At 48.4% G+C, this 20,809-nt stretch overlaps 2 protein-coding genes and 1 long non-coding RNA gene across 5 annotated transcripts; 2 read left to right on the top strand and 1 right to left on the bottom strand.

The window, feature by feature from the left end:
- Positions 1-7,851: 7,851 nt before the first annotated feature.
- Positions 7,852-12,300, bottom strand: LOC131277216 (uncharacterized). The gene is made up of 2 exons (XR_009184381.2): positions 11,994-12,300; positions 7,852-11,455 (listed from the first exon to the last, which is right to left on the bottom strand). It is a non-coding gene; the product is annotated as an uncharacterized lncRNA (long non-coding RNA).
- Positions 12,301-12,310: 10 nt separating this feature from the next.
- WDR45 (WD repeat domain 45) lies at positions 12,311-17,320 on the top strand. Of its 3 annotated transcripts, none has more exons than XM_058291545.2 (11): positions 12,311-12,419; positions 13,880-13,951; positions 14,073-14,147; positions 14,235-14,339; positions 15,175-15,283; positions 15,413-15,507; positions 16,012-16,091; positions 16,208-16,416; positions 16,503-16,604; positions 16,690-16,835; positions 17,068-17,320. In XM_058291545.2, the coding sequence occupies exons 2-11, from the start codon at positions 13,897-13,899 to the stop codon at positions 17,175-17,177; spliced, it is 1,086 nt and encodes a 361-aa protein (XP_058147528.1). In that variant the 5' UTR covers positions 12,311-12,419; positions 13,880-13,896; the 3' UTR covers positions 17,178-17,320. The 3 variants fall into 3 exon arrangements, with proteins under 3 accessions (XP_058147528.1, XP_058147529.1, XP_058147527.1); XM_058291546.2 differs by having other exon boundaries at positions 12,339-12,465; positions 15,178-15,283; XM_058291544.2 differs by having other exon boundaries at positions 12,339-12,465.
- Positions 17,321-17,917: 597 nt separating this feature from the next.
- Positions 17,918-20,653, top strand: PRAF2 (PRA1 domain family member 2). Its single transcript, XM_004465016.4, has 3 exons — positions 17,918-18,149; positions 19,233-19,450; positions 19,856-20,653. Exons 1-3 carry the CDS (start codon positions 17,971-17,973, stop codon positions 19,993-19,995), a joined length of 537 nt encoding a protein of 178 aa, XP_004465073.1. The 5' UTR covers positions 17,918-17,970; the 3' UTR covers positions 19,996-20,653.
- The last annotated feature ends 156 nt before the right edge of the window (positions 20,654-20,809 follow it).

The following is a 20,809-nucleotide window of genomic DNA, read 5'->3' as shown; positions in this document are numbered from 1 at the left end:
TGGTGGATTATTCAGTAAATGGGGCACTGAGCTGTGAATTCAGGTGCCTATTCCATTTTACAGTCCCACCTCTTGGCATGGGGTACAAGGCAAGAGAAAAGATCCATTCAGTTCTTAGATCATGAGCTTGCTCTCGGAATATAAAAGCTGTGAAATATGTCCCCTGAGCAGATACTGTGGAATTTGAAATGTTACATCTCTGAACAACTTCCTGAGCAAGAACTCTAGCAGTGGGTTCTGCTTTCACTCTTGGTCTACGACAGACCCTCAGAGAATATCTTAAGCCAGCGATAGGATCAAGAGGAAGGGAGGCTTCTACCCACAAAAAAATTAGATATGTTAATTCTGATTTCTGGAGAAGTCAATTTCTAGACCCCCATTTCAGTCCCAAAACTATAACTTGAAGATAAAAAGTATTGTCTGTTTCATGTAGGCTTTCTCCAGTTGCTCCAGGTAACTGTATTATCAAGAAAGGTTATTATCAGAGAGAATCCTCAAAGTTTTTCCTCTTTAATGGCCTGAGACATAAAATCAATGAGGGAAGTTGATGCTTTAGACACAACTGTTTCAAGTCATCCACCATCACTAAATCATTGACATAACTGGTATTTGAGTTAGAGCTGGGCGACTGGTATAAACTCCTGATGTGTCTGCAAGTGGCTTGGTGCTAGGGAATTTAAATATCCTGTGGCAGGATAATAAAGGTAAATTGCTGTCTCTGCCAAGCAAAGGCAAACTACTGTTTTTAGCTAAAATGAACAGGTATAGAAAAATGAGTTAGCCAGATCAATGGGCATATGCTGAATAAGGATAGTTTAGAAATACCTTCTGTTTTAGTTGGCTAGGCTGTTCAAAGCAGATTCCATAAAACAGGTTGGCTTTTAACAGTGGGAATTTATTAGCTACAAACTTACAGTTTTGAGGCTGAGAAAAATGTTTAAATCAAGGCCTCATCAGGCAATGCTTTCTCCCCAGAGAAAACCTCCTGCCATCAATCTGGACTCCTCTGCCACATGGCAAGGCACGTGGTGGCATCTTCTGGTCTCTCCCTTCTCTTCCTGGTTTCCTTGCTTTCAGCTTGTTTCCTTGGCTTTTTCTTTTTGTCTGGATTTCATTCTCTTGTAAAGGACTCCAGTAAGAGGATTTAAGACCCACCCTAGGCTGCACCTTAATGGAAGTAATCTCAACAAAAAGTCTTCAAATAGGCTTACACCCATAGGAATGACTTAGCTTTAAGAACATGATTTTCTGGGGGTACATAACAGTTTCAGACCACTATGGCTTCTAGTATGGAAACCACAACAGGAAGTACAGTTGCCCCAGCCTTGTTTAATTTTTTATCATCCCCAATTAATTCCAGAACTTGGCTGTGTTCAAAATTGTCTTAACAGGGTTGTTAAGGCAGACTGGGGGGTAGCAAACCAGCACCACTGCACCCATTACTTCCTATTTTCAAATCATATTGTGATTTCACACACTGCCCCCGAGATCCTAGGCTGGGTTATAGTTCTTGTTTTGTTTTGTTTTGAGATATATTTTTTATTTATTTCTCTACCCTTACCCCAGCCCCCGGTTTTCTGCTCTCTGTGTCCATTTGCTGTGTGTTCTTCTGTGTCAACTTGCATTTTTGTCAGCATTTTTGTCTCTTTGTTGCGTCATCTTGCTGCATCAGCTCTCCGTGCGTGCGGTGCCACTCCTGGGCAGGCGGTGCTTCTTTTGCACGGGGTGGCTCTCCTTACGGGGCACACTCCTCATGTGTGTGGGGCTCCCCTGCACGGGGGACAGCCCTGTGTGGCACAGCACTCCTTGCGCACATCAGCAATGCGCGTGAGCCAGCTCAACACACGGGTCAGGAGGTCCTAGGTTTGAACCCTGGAACTCCCATGTGGTAGGCGGACGCTCTATCCGTTGAGCCAAATCCACTTCCCAGGGTTATAGTTTTTAAATTGGTGGGCGAGGATCAGGCAGTTCTAGAAGTTCCAAGTTTGGCATGTCCAGTATAGTCAGTTTCCTACTCTATATGAAAGGAGAAGGCCGTCTTCTTTCTCCAAATCATAATAAATCATCTTAGTATTCCCCCAGAAGAGCTTAAAACTCTCCAGGGAATGTCATTGATCCTCCAAGGCTAGCCTGTAACACGGCCTGAACAACCCAGCAATGTCAGACATTCCCTTCATCTCTTCCATGTGCCACAGTACTTAATATAGATCTCTCACCAGATTCAGATTTCCCCTAAGCCTGCATGTTTTTTAAATCAATTTTATTGAAATACTTTCATAAACCATACAGTTCATCTAAAATGTATAGTCAGTGGCATTTGGTATTATCACAGAGTTGTGCATTAATCACTTCAATATTAGAACATTTGAAAAAAGAAAAAACCAAAAACAGACAAAGGGACACCAAAAATGCCTATCCCTTAGTAGTCACTCTCAATCTCTATCCTTCCCCTGCCATACATAACTGCTAATCTATTTCTGTCTCTGTAATTTTTTGTATTTACATTTTGTATAGATGGAGTCAAGCAATATGTAGTACTTTTTGTCAAGTTTCTTTCACTTAGTATATTTTTTTAACCATTGATGGAAGATTATTGATGTATTACTACAAAATATGTATATATTACTACATACTACTGTCCATACTTTGTTTTGGTTGTATTTTTGTCCAAATATCACCCTGGTATTGACCTCTTGTAACATTAACGTACATTTGTTCTGTTTCAAAGGAAAACATTCTTATATATGCACTATTAACTAGACTCATTTTTTACAAGAGGGTTTGCTACACTTTATAGTCCCATGTTTCATTTTTTAGCTTTCCTTCCAGTGATATGCACATCCTTAGACTTTCCCTTTCAACCACTACCATACCCATATATTAGTGCTACTAATTACAAACCCTACAATATGCTTTCACCATTTCTATTAATTTCCAGACATTTACAAACAAACTTTTCTTACCACTTTTACATGGATTAAACCTCAGCTTTCCATTCTCTACCCATATTCTATTCTCTGGTGACTTATGTTCTAACTATTAACTCCATGAGTTAGCTCATTATATTTAGTTCATTGTGAAATCATACAATATTTGTCTTTTTTAAAACAAATCAATTTTATTGAAGTATATTAATAAAGCATACAATTCATCCAAAGTGTACAGTCAGTGGTATTTGGTATAATCACATAGTTGTGCATTTATCACTTCAATCATTAATTGAGCATTTTCATTATTTCAGTAATAATAATAAACAGACAAAATTCTTCACCTCTTAATCTCTCTCTGTGTCCCCTGCTGTACATAGCTGCTACTTCTGGCTATTCTTGCACAATTATTTATTTATTAAGCAATTTTATTGAGATACATTCATATACCATATGATCTATCCAAAGTGTATAATCAGTGGCTTTTAGGATAATCACAATGTTGTGCATTCATCACCACAAAAAATTTTAGAACGATTTCATCCAAAAAAGCCTCCACACTGCTTAGCATTCCTTCCCAAGCCCTACATAACACAAATCTAATTTCATCTTTATAAATTGATTTATATTTACATTTTATATAAATGGAATCGTACAATATGTTAATATATTTAGCTCATAGTAGCACAGTCATACAGTATTTGTCCTTTTGTGTCTGGCTTGCTTCACTGAGCATGTCTTCCGGGTTCATCCATGTTGTCATATGCTTTACAACTTCCTTTCTTCTTACCACTGCATAATAGTCCATCATATGGCTATACCACAGTTTGTTGATCCATTTGTCAGTTGTTGGATACCTGGGTTGTTGCCATCTTTTGGCAAGTGTGAATAATTCCACTATGAATATAGGTATGCAGATGTCTGTGTCACTGCTGTCAGTTCTTCTGGGGGTATACCTAGTAGTAGTATTGCAGGGTCACATGGTAGCTCTAACTTCCTTAGGAAGCACCAGATTCCCACAGTGGCTGTACCATTCTACATTCCCACCAACAGTGAATAAGGGTTCCTATCTCTCCACATCCTCCCCAACACTTGTAGTTTTTTGTTTTTTTAATAGTGACCATTCTAGTAAGGTGTGAAATGAGATCTCATTGTAGCTTTGATCTGCACTTCTAATAGCCAGTCAAGTTGAACATTTTTTCATATGTTTTTTCACTATTTGTATTTCTTCTTCTGAAAAGATATCTACTCAGATCTTTTGCCCATTTTTTAATTGGGTCATTTTGAAGGGGCCTTTGCAATCTGCAACTTGTTCATCGTTCACAAAGACTTGTTTCTCAAAACGCTTTGGCTGTGCGCAGTTTTCTCTCGGCTTCCAGCCTGCAATTTGCCTGCTACTAAGGGGGCCTCTTCTGCATTGGTTATTGCAGCAACAGCTTCTGAGAATCCATGAATTTTCCACAGCCACTCAAGCTAGCCCCAACTGCCTTTTCTGCTGTAGCACAGGGATTGAGGAGCATGTGGGCTAAAAAGCATCTGTCTTGTATGCTGAGCTTCTGGAAGCTTCCCTGACATGGTGCTGCCGCCCTTAAAAAACTTGTCCAGACACTGAGCTGTGACTTTTTGACAGCAGATGCAGGAAGCCACTTCCATGCCCCTCAGAAAGAAGTAAATTATTTGGGTGGTTGAGGCTGCTGCCTGGAGCTGACAACTTGATAGTAGATAGATAGAGGTAGACTTTCTTTTCTGGCACTCCTTCCCTTCCTCAGCTGCGGGTGTACTCCACCCCACAATGGGGCCTCTTCACCTCCATGTTTGTCACATCGCTCAGAGGGATAAAGTATCCAACAATTTGCAAAGCTGTATAAGGGGGGGAGTCCTCCCTACGTGCCCCAATAGCCCCCAGTTCATTCGGTAAGCATGTGCTGAGCTCCTACTGTATGCTAGGTACTATTTTGCAATGCTAGAGATACAGTAGGGAATAAATCATTCAAAAAAGACTGAAGCCCTACTATATGTAGGTAGTAGTGATATAGCTATGAACAAAAGAAAGGTCCTCGCTCTCATGAAACTGACATTCAAATGGGGCTAATACCATAAGCAACAAATACCATAAGTAAATTAGCTAGGATGCTGGACAGTGCTAAGAGTCACCGGGGGAAGGGGGATACAGCAGGGTAAAAGAAATCAGGAGGGGGAGTGAGCAGATGGCAGTATTAATAGGATGGCCTATTACAAAGGGGAACTTTGAACAAAGATATGAATGAAGTGAAGGTCAGTCATGCAGCAGTCTGGAGAAAGAGTGGTCCAGGCAGCAAGTGCAAAGGCCCTGTGGTGGCACTGCTGCTGGAATAGTGAGGAGGCCAGTGTGTCTTCAGGGAACCAAGTAAGCAGGAGGGTGGTAGGAGGGCAGGGAAGTACTGTAATGCTTTGAGGGCCACGATAAGCATGTTGGCTTTTGTTTTGAGGCGGGAACCATGAGAAACCTCCACGCAGCCATCCCCAGACTTCTGACTCCTACCCCTCTCAGCCCCAAACCACCAATCTGCACACACAGTTACCCTAAATACATTTGCCCTTCTAGTGCTTCAGCCACTAACTGATTTCCACTGCTGAGAAATGATTCTTCCATTAGCTGCCCAGTGAGGCTGCTAGAACCTCCTGTATGGCTTACCGTTCCATCAGTGCCAGTGTGGGGTACTTGCCCTAACTCTGGGAAGTAGCTTCCTTCCTGGGCCTCAAAGGGATCCTCAGCCCCTGACTTCCACACACCCCTGACCTTTTACCAACCCCCAATGAAAGAGTTATCATTGCCTGAAGATTACCAGACACCAAAACTAAAGGGGAGAAGCACTAAATGTATCCTCACGTTTCCCCACAGCACTTCCTCATGACAGGACTAAACACCTCAGCTTCACTCACTCATCTTTTGGGAGTCCTGATTTTCCTCATAGCCTTATGCCATCCTTCGAAGTGTTTTAAGAACCCTTGGAAAAATTAGGGCTACAACACCCCCTTTGACTCCCCCACGTTAATTAATAGAACATTTTCCAAAAGTAGGAAGACAAGAGATTCAGAATAGCAACAGAAATGAAAACAGGGTTGCCTGTGGCCAAAGGCAGAAGACATTCTTTTTTTTTTTTTAAGATTTATTTATTCCCCGCCCCCCATTGTTTGTGCTCACTGTCTGCTGTGTCTGTTTGTTGTGTGCTCTGTCTGCTCATCTGACCCATTTTTATAACCCAGGTGACTGAAAGCAATGACATCCAATAATAAGTTTTCATATTTGGGGCACTGAGATTTGACTTCATGTTCCTGATCAGAAACATCATCAAGTGATTTGCATGCAGAAAGAGATGGTGGTGGCCTAAGTGTGCATGGTAAACTATACATAAAATTTACCATTTTTTCTTCATAGTATTTATTGAGGGCTTTCTCCTGGCTGGCTGGCTGGAATCTGGGAATGACAGCTAGAGCCAGAGCCACCATCTTGGACCACGGCGTAGAAACCACAGGCAGAGATGGCAGAAGCAGCCTGGGTGGCCTGATCATCATGGGTCACCATTCCTCCCTTGAACTGTTTACTGCCAGTCTTGAGCCCCTGCCACTTGCAATGAAGATAAATACAAGCCTTCACAGGGCTTACATTCTAGTGGGGAAGACAGACTTGAAAATAAATATCCCCTCTCCACTCCAGGCTGCCAGGATCCTCGCCTCTCCTGGGTATCCTCCTGCCCATACTCTTTTTTTTTTTTCTGTTCTCCTTTGCTGGCTCCTCTTCTTGCTGAGTTAAAATTTACCAATTTAAAGTGTACAATTTAATGGCATTAAGTGCATTCATACTGTTGTATAAACCATCGCCATTATCTATTTCCAGAACTTTCCATACCCCACATGAAAACCCTGTACCCATTACACAGTCACTCCCTATTCTTCTCTCCCCCTAGTCCCTGGCAACTACAAATCTGCTTTCTTTCTCTATGGTATTCCCTATCCTGGGTATTTCATATAAATGTAATCATACAATATTTGGCTGTGTCTCACATTTTTCACTTAGCACAATGTTTTCAAGTGTCATCCATATTGTAGCATATACCAGTCCTTCATTCTTTTTAAAAGGCCAGATAATATTTCATTGTACAGGACATCCACATTTTGTTTATCTTTTCATCTGCTGATGGACATTTGGGTTGTTTCTACCTTTTAGCGACTATGAACAGCACTGCTATGACCATTCATATACAAGTTTTTGTTTCAATTCCTGCTTTCGATTCTCTGGGTATATACCTAGGAGTGGAATTGCCAGACCATATTCTATGTTGTTTTTATTTTTTTAAAAAGATTTATTTATTCTCCCCCCTCTCCCATTGTCTGCTCTCTTTGCCCATTTGCCATGTGTTCTTCTGTGTCTGCTTGTCTTCTCTTTAGGCAGCACCAGGAACCAATCCTGGGATCTTCCGGAGTGGGAGAGAGGTGCTCAAATCTCTTGTGCCACCTCTGCTGCATCTCTTATTGTCTCTCCTCTGTGTCTCTTTTTGTTGCATCATCTTGCTGCACCAGCTCTCCACTCGGGCCAGCTCGCCATGCGGGCCAGCTTGCCTTCACCAGGAGGCCCTAGAATCAAACCCTGGACTTCCCATATGGTAGACAGGAGCCTAATCGCTTGAGCCACATCTGCTTCCCTTAACTTTTTATTGTGTAACATAAATACAACATAAAATTTCCCATTTTAACCACTTCCATGTATACAATTCAGTGGTGTTAACTACATTCACAATGTTGTGCTACCAGGACACCATTGATTACCAAACTTTTCCATCACCCCAAATAGCATCTCTGTATGCCTTAAACATTAACTCCCCATTCCCTATCCCAACCTCTGGTACCCTGGAATCTGCTCTTTATTTTGGCTTAACAACAGGAATTTATTGGCTCATGGTGTTTTTATTTTTTAAAAAAACTTTATTTTTAGAGTTTTATATTTACATTTACAGAAAAATTACACTGAAAGTCTAAAGAATTCCTATATGACGCACACATCCACACATACAGTTTCCCCTATTATTGACTTCTTAGTGTGGTATATTTATTACAGTTGATGAACCAAAATTGAAGCATTGCTACTAACCAAAGTCTATTGTTTATGGTTTACACTTTGTGCTGTACAGTTCCACAGACCTTGACAAATGCATAATATCATGTGTCTGACATTGCAGTATCATAGAGAAAAATCCCACCACCCCAAATATGCCGTGTTCCACCCATTCATCCCTCCCTGTAATCTGCTTTCCACCTTGATAAATTTGCATATTCTATTTATTTCATAGGAAACATCATATAAATATGTCCTTTTTTATGTCTGATTTAGTTCACTCAACATGCTGTCATGAAGGTTCATCCATGTCATTGCATGTATCAACTTCATTCCTTTTTACAGCTGAATCATACTCCATTGTATGTCTATACCACATTTTTTAAATCCATTCACCTGTTGATAGACACTTGGGTTATTTCCACCTTTTGGCTATTGTGAATAATGCTGCTATGAACATCAGTGTGCAAAAATCTGTTCAAGTCTCTGCTTTCAGTTCTTGTGGGTATATGCCTAGAAATGGGATTGCTGGGTCATAATTCTATACGTAACGGTTACAAGTTCCTTGCATCTGAGTCATCAGGTCTTACAGTCTGTCTTTCCTCGATACTGGATCCCTTGGCAGGGTAGAGGAAGAACCTACAGGCTGATGCATGGGCTTCAGCACATCTTTGGGTCCTGTAGTAAACATCCTGGGCAGAGGCTGGTCCTTTGGTCTGAGGCTTGATGTAGAGCATGCACTGATAAGTACTCAAGGAGGACCCCCTGCAGATCTCTGTGGTTCTCTTTACAGCTCTCTCTGGTATTCTGTCCTTTTAGCTCTAGCTGTCATCTCCCTCAATTATCAGCTCTGTCTGGTCGACTCAGGGAGTAACACCGTGCTGTGTCTCAGTTCCTCCTACCTGTGCCATGGCATGAAAACTCTCCATTCAGTATGCTGGGGCAATTGTAGGGTTCACTGTGTTTGTTTCCCATCCCTCTGGGATCACTGTCCTTCATTGCCTGATAGCTAGTGTCTTAAAAACCAATGTTTCATGTATTTTCTCTCTTTGATTTTTTCCTTTGGAGGAGAGGGTGCTTTTATATGTCAGAGGACAAATTTGGTCCCTGTTACTGCTGGGAAGCAGATGTCTAAGGGGCTGTATTTGAGGTACCTCTTGATAGTGGGCCCAATAATTTGCCAATGACAACAGGAGGGTATCAAGCATACATCTAGTTCTTTACTTGAGTGACAAAATGGGTGTTGTGATGCCATTGGTTGAGATGAGGGAGACAGGAAGAGAATGTTTGAACAGGGGAAATTCAGGAGTTCTGTTTGAATAGGCTAAGTTTGAGATGCCTTCTGAAACATCCACATGGAGATGTCAAACAGCCTTATAGTTTATGGGAGTCTGGATTTCTGGAGAGGTCTAGGCTGGAGGCATAATTTAGGGGGTCTTCCACATATTTGCACAGTTGAGGTTAGCAGACAAGAGGAAGTCATTTAGGGAGAGACTACTGGCTACAGAAGATAAAGGGACCAGGATCACACCCAACCACCCTCCAATAATTATAAATAGGATACAAGTGGAGTAGTAGCCAGAGATGTAGGAGAAAACCAAGAGAGTGAGACCAGGAAAGTGTGGAATGCTGCTGGGAGGTCACAGGAGAGGGAAGAAAAGCAAATGCTGGTTTGGCAAAATGTAATTCATTGGCGATCTAGTGAAGAGCAGTCTCAGTGATATAGGCGTGACAGAAGCCAAATTGTCTGGCTTTAAATGAGGTGAAGAACCCTCACCTATACAGTCAACTGGTTTTTGACAAACCTACCAAATTAATGTTAATGGGACAAAACAGTCTCTTCAACAAACGGTGCCAGGACAACTGGATATCTATAACCGAAAGAATGAAAGAGGATCCCTGTCTCACTCCCTATACAAAAATCAACTTAAAATGGATCAAAGACCTAAATATAAAAGCCAGGACCATAAAACTACAGGAAGAAAATGTAGAGAAACATCTTCAAGACCTTGTAGTAGGTGCTGGTTTCCTCAATCTTACACCCAAAACACATGCAACAAAAGAAAAAATAGATAAATGGTACCTACTCAAAAGTAAACACTTATGGCACCTCACAGGACTTTGTCAAAAGGGTAAAAAGGCAGCCAACTCGATGGGAGAAAATATTTGGAAATCACATATCCGATAAAGGGTTTGATATCGAAAATATATAAAGAGATGTTATAACTCAACAATAAAAAGACAAACGACCCAATTAAAACATGGGCAAAAGACTTGAATAGACATTTGTCCAAAGAAGAAATACAAATGGAAAAAAAAACCACATGAAGCAATGCTCAGCATCACTAATGATTAGGGAAATGCAAATCAAAACTACACTTGTCGTTCTCTGTCATTTTAATGGTGGCCATTCTAATAGGTGTGAAATGATATCTCGTTGTAGTTTTGATTTGCATTTCCCTAATCATTAGTGATGTTGAGGATATGGAGAGAATAGGAACACTTATCCACTGTTGGTGGGAATGCAGAACAGTACAGCCACTGTGGGGGGCTGTTTGGCAGTTCCCAAAGCAGTTGAATATAGAATTGCCATGTAACCCTGCAGTACCACTACTGGGGATATATATACACAGAAGAACTGAGAGCAGTGACACGAACAGACATCTGCACACCAATGTTCATAGCAACATTATTCACAATTGCCAAAAGTTAGAAACAACCCAGGTGTCTATTAAGAGATGAATGGGTAAACAAACTGGTCTATTCACACAATGGAATATTATGCAGCTGTAAGAAGAAATGAAGTTGTATATCATATGGGTGAACCTGGAGGACATTATGTTGAGTGAAGCAAGCCAGACACAAAAGGACAAATACTATATGATTGCATTACTATGAACCAAATATATTGTGTAACATATTGTATGATTCAAAAAAATTTTATAGGTATTCAGTACATTTAATTGAGAAATGTATGTTTTTATTCAACTGTTTTCTTTTTAGTTTTTGTTTATATTTTCAATTATTAAATGTACAAAATAAAGTTTAAATAAATGAAGTGGAGAACGAGAGTATGGACAACCTTCTCCAGAAGACTGGCTTTGATGAAGAGCATAGCAATGGAATCTTGCCTACAGAGATATATAGGGCCAAACTTCACAAGTAAATATAGCTAGGGAGGTTGACAACACAGTTCTTGAAACAATCTAGATGTCCATCAGTGGGGGAAGACCTGAACAATGCTCCACCCATACCAAGGAATACGAGGAATCCGTTTCAAAGGATGAATTAAACAGATATACATTATATATTACTAAATGAAAAAAAAAAAGCCACAAAAGAATACTTAAAAAAAAAAAGTCGGAGCAGATGTGACTGAAGCGGTTGAGCGCCTGCTTCCCACATGGAAGGTCCAGGTTTAGGTTTCTGGTGCCTCCTAAAAACAAAAACAAACGAAAAAACCAACTCAGGGAGCCGATGTGGCCCAGTGGTTGAACGCCGGGCCTCACATACGAAGTCCGGGTTCAATCCCAGGCCCTGGGTACCCACACACATACAAAAAGTAGAGGATGGGTACGTTGTATCAATCTCAATATACTGACTAATCCTGTGTATCGTTTTGCGACTTGTTACCATTGGAGGCAACTCTTAAAAAGCACATGGGGTTTATCTATTATTTCATACAGCTCCATGTAAATCGACCATGATCTCAAAAGTTTTTAAAAATACTTGAGTATGCCTATAACGTGGGCTGTTTTTTGTTCCCCCTAATAAACGCTCATACCCCTTACCACCAAGAAACTAGTTTTCATTTTGTCAATAAAGCAGAGTAGGAGGAAAGAAGAAAGCAAAACCCCATTCCCGCTCCACGCCCCCCCCCCCCCGCCCTCGCCAAAGGGATAACATCTTAGTTGTCTGGGTCCGTCCCTGACCCGGGCCTCCCCAGCCAGTGTGGGAGGACTGCGGCGACTGACCTGGGGCGGCGACTCTCTCCGACCCCGGAGGTCCAAATTGCGTCCTCCAAAAAGGTTGGGGCCTCTGGTTCTCCGTCCAGGACCGAAGAGTAATGCTCCGCCCCTTTATGTTGATTGAGGGGAAAGCTCAGTCTCTCTCTCTCTCTCTCTCCTCTTTCTTTCCCGGCCTTCCCCTGTTCCTTCAGACAATCATGCGCTCACGGAGCCTCCTCCGCCTGCGGGGCCCCACACCAGACCTTCCTCGGCTTCACGCGCCGTCCTTGGAGGACCCTGTGGTCTCTCGCCCGGCTCCAAAGCCTCAGGAACCGGGTTTTCGGGCCAGGAAACGTCATTTCCTGTCACCAATTCCCTCCCTCGGAAGTGGAACCTGAAGTAAACACCGGAGCCGGGCCCCGAGGCTCCGGAGGTCGCAGAATCTGGGCGCAGGTGACACTGACAGCTGGCTCCGGGGTCGGGGACGCAAGGAGGTCAGGTTGGTGCAGGCGGCGGGGAGCTCGAACAGGATCCCGGGATTGGTTGGAGCGTGTCTGGGGAGCGTGTCTTCTGAGTCGGGATCTCGGTAGATAGGGGGCCTAGGACAGGGATCTGGAGTGGGTGCTGGCGTTGGAAGAAGTGGGAAGGTGCTCTGGGGCAAGGGTCTTGGAGGGTGGCATGCAGCATCCCGTGCAGGGTTCTTCGGTGGTGGGGAATCTCTGGAATGGCTTTTGTGGGGGTGGAGGTGGAGTACAAAGAAGGTGTCTTGGAAGTAGGGTTGTCCGAAGAAGGGGTATTGGAAGGTGAGGCTTTCCAAAGAAGGGGTATTGGAGAGTGAGGAGATCCAGGGGAGGGCGAGGAGGTGAAACGGGGATGGGGGTGGGGGTGGGGGGTGAGGGTTTGGGCTGCTGGAGGATGTAGAGGGTGGTGCCAGGGCAGAGGTCTTGGGAAGACGGAGGTTTCATCGGAGCATGGAGGCTCTTGGGCAGTAATCTTAAGGGCTCTGAAGATCCTGGCAGGTGGCTTGGGGGCCGAGGTGTCCCAGGAAGGGATTTGGGTCCTGGGCAAGGGTCTGGAAGTGGTAGGAGTGCACTGGGGGAGGTTCTTGGGGAGAGGAAGAAGGGGTCTGAAGGAAGAACCTTTGAGATATGGGGTACCTGGGGGTGGGTCCAGGCCAGCCCATGTTGAAGTCAGGAACAGCAGAGTATAAGAGAGGGGTGTCCCAGGGGTAGGGAATTGGGAGAGATAGGGGATCCTGAGGTAGGGTCTTCAGGGCATAAGGGGATCTGGGGGAACATCCAGACAGGCCCTGATTGAGCAGTTTAACATGGCATGAGAAGGGATTATTGTGTCTCATGGGGTCTTGAAGGGATTTGGAGAAGCCTGTAGCATGTGTGTGGGAGGGAGGGAGGGCGGGCTCGGAGGTGGTGGCATAGGTTGTGGCAGGGTCAGAAGGGCATGCAGGGGTTTGGGGTGTGGTGAACAGGTCTGAGGGCCAGGTCAGGGAGGTGAGGACAATGTGGATGTTCTAGCCCCTCTTCCCTATTTATCGACAGGCACTGGGACCAAGATGCGGTAGAGGTAGGGAGGAGATATCACTAGAGCACCCCCTACCCAGTAACTTCCTGACAAGAATCAGACGGGACTGGAGTATAAGGAGGAAGGGGGAGATACAGGTCAGGGTAGGTTTGTGAAGATGGGGGATGGGAGAGATGATTCCTGGCCATTCTGCTTGGAATTTGGGGGAAGCTTAGAGTGGAGACCCCAGGACCTCCACTCTGTTTGTGTCTTCTTTGCATTCCTGCCGGGGTTGGTGGGAAGGGGAAGACAAAATCAGCCAGGGGCAGGGATCTTGGAACTTGGAAGGGAGACCCTAGGACTCTTCCCAACCATACCCCCCAATTTGTGTCCAGGGGAGCAATCCTGGACCATGACTCAGCAGCCACTACGAGGAGTGACCAGCCTTCGTTTCAACCAAGACCAGAGTGAGGCTTGCGCGTGTACCCTTGGGAGTAGGGAGGGAGGATAGGGTGGGGGAGATGTGGGCGGTGCCCCCCCAGGCTTCCACCCTGGGGAAGGCAGCCTGGACTCCTCCTATCCCCCCAGGCTGCTTTTGCTGTGCTATGGAGACCGGTGTGCGCATCTACAACGTGGAGCCCTTGATGGAGAAGGGGCATCTGGGTGAGCCATTGGGGGCCAAGGCAATGGGCAGAAGGGATGGGCTGGGCATTGGATCCCATCCCCACTGACACCCTGGTCCTTATCCAGACCATGAGCAGGTAGGCAGCATGGCCCTGGTGGAGATGCTGCACCGCTCCAACCTGCTGGCCCTGGTGGGCGGCGGTAGCAGCCCCAAGTTTTCAGAGATCTCAGGTAAGTGCCCTCATCGTGCCCTTGGCCCAGATTCCCCAGATACCTGACCTCCAACAGGCACCCCAAGGCACTGGCATATGACAATGTCAGAACACCGCAGAGTCACACAATGAGACCTGCAGCTTGGGAGTCACGGATCCCACAGCTCTAGAAGCTTGGAGTTTTGTTTTCATTTACCACACACTTACTAAGTGCCTACTCTATGCCTTGTCCTTACTTATGTAGTACTTCCTGTGAGCCTAGTTCTGTTCTAAGCGCTTTGCCTGTATTAACTCATTTGTCACTGGAACCCTATGTAATAGGAAGTATCATTATCCCCATTTTTATAGATGAGGAAACTGAGGCCAGAGAGGCTTGTCCAAGGTTATATAACTAACAGGTTTTAAAATCTTGGAGCTGCCTTCCAACGCCCCCTTGCCTTAAGCCTCAAGCACCATCTTGTTTTAAGGGTTTTTCTTGTTGATCCCACGAGGGCATGGCAAGAGTCACCCTAGGTGAGTCACAGAACCCTAGGCTTCCCCCCAGACATCTCCTGGGGGTGGGGACTAGGACCCTGGAGGCAGAAATAGTTACTGAGGGGAAATTACCGGCCTGGGTGTGAGACCCTATCTGGTTGCTGATGGGCTGTGAGCTCCTTGACTAGGCATTTAACCACATCGAGCCTCAGTTTCCTTGTCTGTGAATGGGGATGTGCCCACAAGCATTTGTGCTATGTGAGGCTCACACTGGGTGTTCAGTGAAAGGAAACAAATGGGGAGGAGGGGTGGGTCCCGTGTCACCAGGGCTGCCCCTCATCCTACACCTTGGCCCCCCAACAACCCACCCACCTGCCCAGCAGTGCTGATCTGGGACGATGCCCGGGAGGGCAAGGACTCCAAGGACAAGCTCGTGTTGGAGTTCACCTTCACCAAGCCAGTGCTGGCCGTGCGCATGCGACATGACAAGTGAGCTCGAGGAGGACTGGGTGAGGGGAGGTAGGGGTGGGGTAGGAGGTCCCCACAGCATGCGAGAGGGTTGGTTCAGCCTGGGCATCCTCCCTGCATGGCCATCTTGCATTTATATGCTTCCCACAGGATTGTAGTAGTGCTGAGGAACCGCATCTATGTTTATTCCTTCCCTGACAATCCCCGGAAGCTCTTTGAGTTTGACACTCGGGACAACCCCAAGGGTGAGAGTTCCCCACTGTGCAGATGTAAAGGCAAAAGGCAGTGGAGGGGGCAGAGATGAGGCGAGAAAGGAAGGTACACACAGAAACTGAGAAAAAGAAGGAGAGAGAGAGACAAGTCTCTGAGCAGAGAGATGCTGAGATGGGCTGAAAGAGAGGCTCATACCCTGGGTCCACCCATTTCTCCATCCCTCAGCAACTTCTTTTTCCCCACCTTTGCCCTTGCCTTCCACCCCATGGGTACCTGAGATGCCTAGTAAGGACACCGGCGGGTGGGTATCAGGGATCCCTGGACCTCCTGGGACTGTCATGGTAGCTTTCTAGAATCTGCAGTTGCATGGGAAGGAAGGAAGCAGAGCTGAGGCCAAGCCCCAAGGGTTCTGGGTGGTACATGGACCACAGGTCAAAGCTTGGCCCTTCTCTAGCTCTGTCCACTTATTAAGACATTGCCTGGCCCCCTGCCTCTCCTTTATCCACCCATTTATCCCTTCATCCTCACACCCCTAGGACTCTGTGACCTCTGCCCCAGCCTGGAAAAGCAACTGCTAGTGTTCCCCGGACACAAGTGCGGGAGTCTGCAGCTCGTGGTGAGCCATCTAGTGGGCAGGGGGTGGGGTGGGTGGCACTGCTGGCTCTCCTGTGGCCTCTTGGCCCTTCTCCCCACCACACCACCCCAAGCCCCAGCCACTCCCTCCTACCCCAGGACCTGGCCAGCACCAAGCCCGGCACTTCCTCAGCTCCTTTCACCATCAACGCGCACCAGAGCGACGTGGCCTGTGTGTCACTGAACCAGCCCGGCACCGTTGTGGCCTCAGCCTCCCAGAAGGGCACCCTTATTCGTCTTTTTGACACGCAATCCAAGGAGAAACTGGTGGAGCTGCGCCGAGGCACTGACCCTGCCACTCTCTACTGGTGAGCACGGGGGTATGCAAGGCAGGCTGGTGATCCCTGCCCCCCCTTGACTCACAGGGCATCACTCTGCTGGTTTCCCCTTCTAGCATCAACTTCAGCCACGACTCCTCCTTCCTCTGCGCTTCCAGCGATAAGGGGACCGTCCACATCTTTGCTCTCAAGGATACCCGACTCAACCGCCGCTCAGCGTGAGTTCCCCCTACCTACCCCCAGCCCCACCCCTGTCCCCTCTTCCCATGCACCACCCCTGGGCTTAACCAATGTTGCCTACAGGCTGGCTCGTGTGGGCAAGGTAGGGCCGATGATTGGGCAGTACGTGGACTCTCAGTGGAGCCTGGCAAGCTTCACTGTGCCTGCTGAATCTGCCTGCATCTGTGCCTTTGGTCGCAATACTTCTAAGAATGTCAACTCTGTCATTGGTAAGTGGGAATAGCCCCTTGGGTGGATAGGGAGCAGAGAAGGGGATAACTGCATGGGCAAAGGCCTGGAGAGAATCTTGAAGGTCCATAGGAAGACTAAGGGAGAGGGAATGTGTGACTTGCAACGCCATCATTAGCGAGGGGACCCACGCACAGGCAAAGACCTCGAGGAGAGGACTGGAATTTGTGGCAGCAGCAGCCTCTAACCTTTCACTGCTCTGCCCTCCCCCAGCCATCTGCGTAGATGGGACCTTCCACAAATATGTCTTCACTCCTGATGGAAACTGCAACAGGGAGGCTTTCGACGTGTACCTTGACATTTGTGATGATGATGACTTTTAAGGACGTTGGGGGTTATGCTAAGGACCTGCAGTGGCAGTTGGCAAAGAGTCCTTCCGTTTCGGGGTGCTTGCGGTGGAAGCCACAGGGCGACCAGCATTAATGGGGCATCCGTCCTCTCTACTCTGAGGAGCTGCTCACTTCCTCTAAGCACTTAATGACTGGGTGTCTGCAGAGCTAGGCCAGAGACTCTGGGAGGCTGAAGACCTCCTTGGGGATCAGCCTGGAGAGGACTCCCTGGGACCCAGAAGGAGTATCCCAACCCACCCCATGGGGTTAAAGACTTCCCAGAAGATGACCTCTGATGTGATGAAATGAATAAAAGGCCCTTAACGGCGTTTACGGCTGGATCTCCTGGGTGGGGCATGGGGTAAAGTTGATAAGGTCCTGCAGGAGTTCCCAGGAGAGGTGAGACTCTCTTGAACCCCTGACAGGCTGAAGACCCGGCTTGGGTCCTCCGGCAGTCCCTGCCCGCCCCTCTCTGCCCGCCCTTGCCTGCCTGGATACAGTGCTTGAGCCTCAGGCGCCGCTCAAGGGGGGTGGGGAGCTCTGGAAAAGGCTGAGAGGTACCCGCTTTTGGCCACGGTTTGATTTCCCGGCAGCCCCTGCTGCCTTACCGCTCTATACCGTTCGCATTTCCGGTCACGTGCATCGCCGCGCAAGCGCAGTCCACTTAGGTGATAGGCTAGTCGCAGGGCCGACTCCATTTCCCGGCGTCCCTTGCGGTGGCGCAGGGCGGGCCGGACGTTGTAGTCCAACTGCCCTTCTGGCTGGTCCAGCAACGTCGACCCGCAGGATGTCGGAGGTACAGCTGCCGCCGCTACGCGCCCTGGACGACTTCGTTCTAGGCTCGGCGCGCCTGGCGGCTCCGGATCCACGCGACCCGCAGCGATGGTGCCACCGCGTCATCAACAACCTCCTCTATTATCAAACCAACTACTTGCTCTGTTTCGGCTTGGGTCTCGCCTTGGCCGGGTGAGTGAGGGAGGGAGATGCGGGCAGCTGCCCATTGGCGGGGTACTCCCTCAGGGCATGGAGGACGAGCCCGCGGGTCCTTGAAGACCCGAAGAGGAGACACGAGAGGGATGCGAGCCCTGGAAGAGCTGAAGAGAAAATCTGAGGGACATGGAAGAGAGAAATTGAGGGAAGTGGGACCTAGCTAAGGAAGAATGGAGGGTCTGGAAGCGGGGACCTGGGGAGGATGGAAAAAGTGTGGCACTGAAGGAGACAGAAGGCCGGGAGGGGGACCTGAGGATAAAGAGGGCCTGAAAGAGGGTCAGGAGAGTGCCTGGGAGGTAGGGATGGGCGATGAGTGATGGAGCCTGATTAAGGCGGCTCTGGAGGACTTAGGGCCAAGATAGGGACCTGGTCGAGTTGACGGGTTTGGAGGTTGGACTTGTGGAGAATCTGGACTTGGAGGGGAGCCTGGCTACGACTGGAACGCGCCCGGAGGGGGCGGAGGTAACTGTTGGGGAACTTGGGCCCAGAGGGAGGACCCAGAGTCAGAAGGCCTGAAGCCAGAGAGGATGGAGAACCGACTCTGGGCAGGGTTGGAAGTCAGGGGCGGGACTGAAGGCTTGGAAGGGGTTCCTGCAATGATGGATGGAGAAAGGAGTCTAGGGAAATGGGAGTCTGGATGGGGGGATTTGAAGGGGAGGACGGCCTGGAAAGGAGGGGGGGTCCTGTAAGGACCATGGGCCTGCAGACAGAGGAATTGGTGGAGATAGATGTCTGGAAGAAGGATCTGCAGACGCTAGGCCCAAAAGGAGGGGGGGGGCGGTTCTGGGGACAAGCTTGGGGCCCCGAGGGGGGCGGGGAGGCAGTGTCTCAGGAAGATGGGATGGTACGATTGACACAGAGGAAATGGGAATCCACCGGGGAGCCCAGGTCTCCTGGGAATCGTAAGCCCTTGGAGGGTGGACCTGTTAAGAGACGGGGGTGGAAAGAATATTTGCCAGGCTGCGGGGAAGGGGCCCAAAGGTCTTGGGAGTCTGGGATCGGGTGGTGGGGCGACCCTCTCCCAGCTGCCTGCCTAGCTCCGTTCCCTTGTTCCCGCAGGTACGCGCGCCCGCTACACACGCTCCTCAGCGCGCTGGTCGTAGCGGTGGCGCTGGGCGTGCTGGTGTGGGCGGCCGAGACCCGCGCGGCCGTGCGCCGCTGTCGGCGCAGTCACCCCGCCGCTTGCCTGGCCGCAGTGCTGGCCGTCGGCCTCCTGGTTCTCTGGGCGGCGGGCGGCGCTGGCACCTTCCTGTTCGGAATCGCCGGGCCAGTGCTTTGTGAGTCTCCGCTACCATAAGATAGCCGAGGAAACGGCCGGCGCATGCGCGCAGCGCAAGGCCCGCCCTGCCCGGCTCGGGGTTGAGAGGGGGCTGGGTCATTAGGAGCGCCTGGCCACGCCTCCGTTACAAGCGCCTCCCGGGGCCCCGCGCCCTCCTCCTAGGAACGCCCCTCCTAATTCCCGCCTCTCCAAGCCTCTCTGGGGTTAAGTGCCTCCCACTGGCCACGTTTCCATTACAAGGCGCCTTCCCTGGCCACACCCCGTAGCAAAGCGCTTTACTTGGCCACGCTTTCACCGTCGGAGGAGCCTTGGCCACGCCCCATTCCCGTGGGCTGTGGGTCCCGATTGGCTGCAGGCTGAGGCCCCATCCCACTGACCCTACTCCTCTTGGTACCGCCCACAGTGATCCTGGTGCACGCCTCGCTGCGCCTGCGCAACCTCAAGAACAAGCTTGAGAACAAAATCGAGAGCATTGGTCTGAAGCGGACGCCAATGGGGCTACTATTAGAGGCGCTGGGACAAGAACAAGAAGCCGGATCTTAGGGACCGGGGTCTGTACCCGGGACCTGGAGAATACCACTCCTATCCCCTTTCCTCCACCCCTACCCTTTCCCCAGCCCGAACCCGGGACCCAGAGCCCCTTGCAAGCCCTTGACATAGGAGCCTAGAACCCCCTGTCCACCTCAGAAACCAGGAACTACCTGCCCCACCCCCTCCCCAGATCCACCCACATCCAGCCCCAAAACTAGGGCTTGAAGACCAGAGCATCTATGGCCAACCTCAAACTCAGTACCCAGGACATCCCCCCAACCCGATCTGGGACCTACCATCTCCCATGACCAGCCCCAAAGCTGGGACCTGGCACTAAGGCATTCTCAAATCTTGAATCCAGGACCAAGGTTTTTCCAGACCCTTGAAACCAGGTCAAGGCATTGCCAAATCTTGAACCCAAGACCCAGGGCTCCTATCCCCATCTGGGTGGCAGCATCCTGACCCTACTGAACCCTTGGTCCCAAGTGACCCCAACCCTCACCAGTCCCACTTGCTTCCTTCCAACTCTGCTTCAGGATTCCGCCCCTTGCCTCAAAGCATCACACTGGTGAGGACCAAGAGGTGGGATGGGGGCAGGCCCCACCAGGAATGGGGCATATATATATCAGTGTTGTTGCAACAATAAAGGCTGTTGCATCTCTCAAGCCAATTTGGGTCTCTGGGGTAGAGTCCTTGGGCATTTTAATGGACAGAAGGAGCCTTCTGCCTTTCAGTTCCGTGAGATGTTACTTTGTTTCCTGCAGAAATATATTATCTAGTCTTAACTAAAGGTGTGGGCCCCAAGGCAGGGCAGCTCAAGGACAAC

This window comes from Dasypus novemcinctus, chromosome X (genome assembly GCF_030445035.2).
Source record: "Dasypus novemcinctus isolate mDasNov1 chromosome X, mDasNov1.1.hap2, whole genome shotgun sequence".
Classification (NCBI taxonomy): Eukaryota; Metazoa; Chordata; class Mammalia; order Cingulata; family Dasypodidae; genus Dasypus; species Dasypus novemcinctus.
This window is presented reverse-complemented; position numbering and strand designations above follow the sequence as displayed.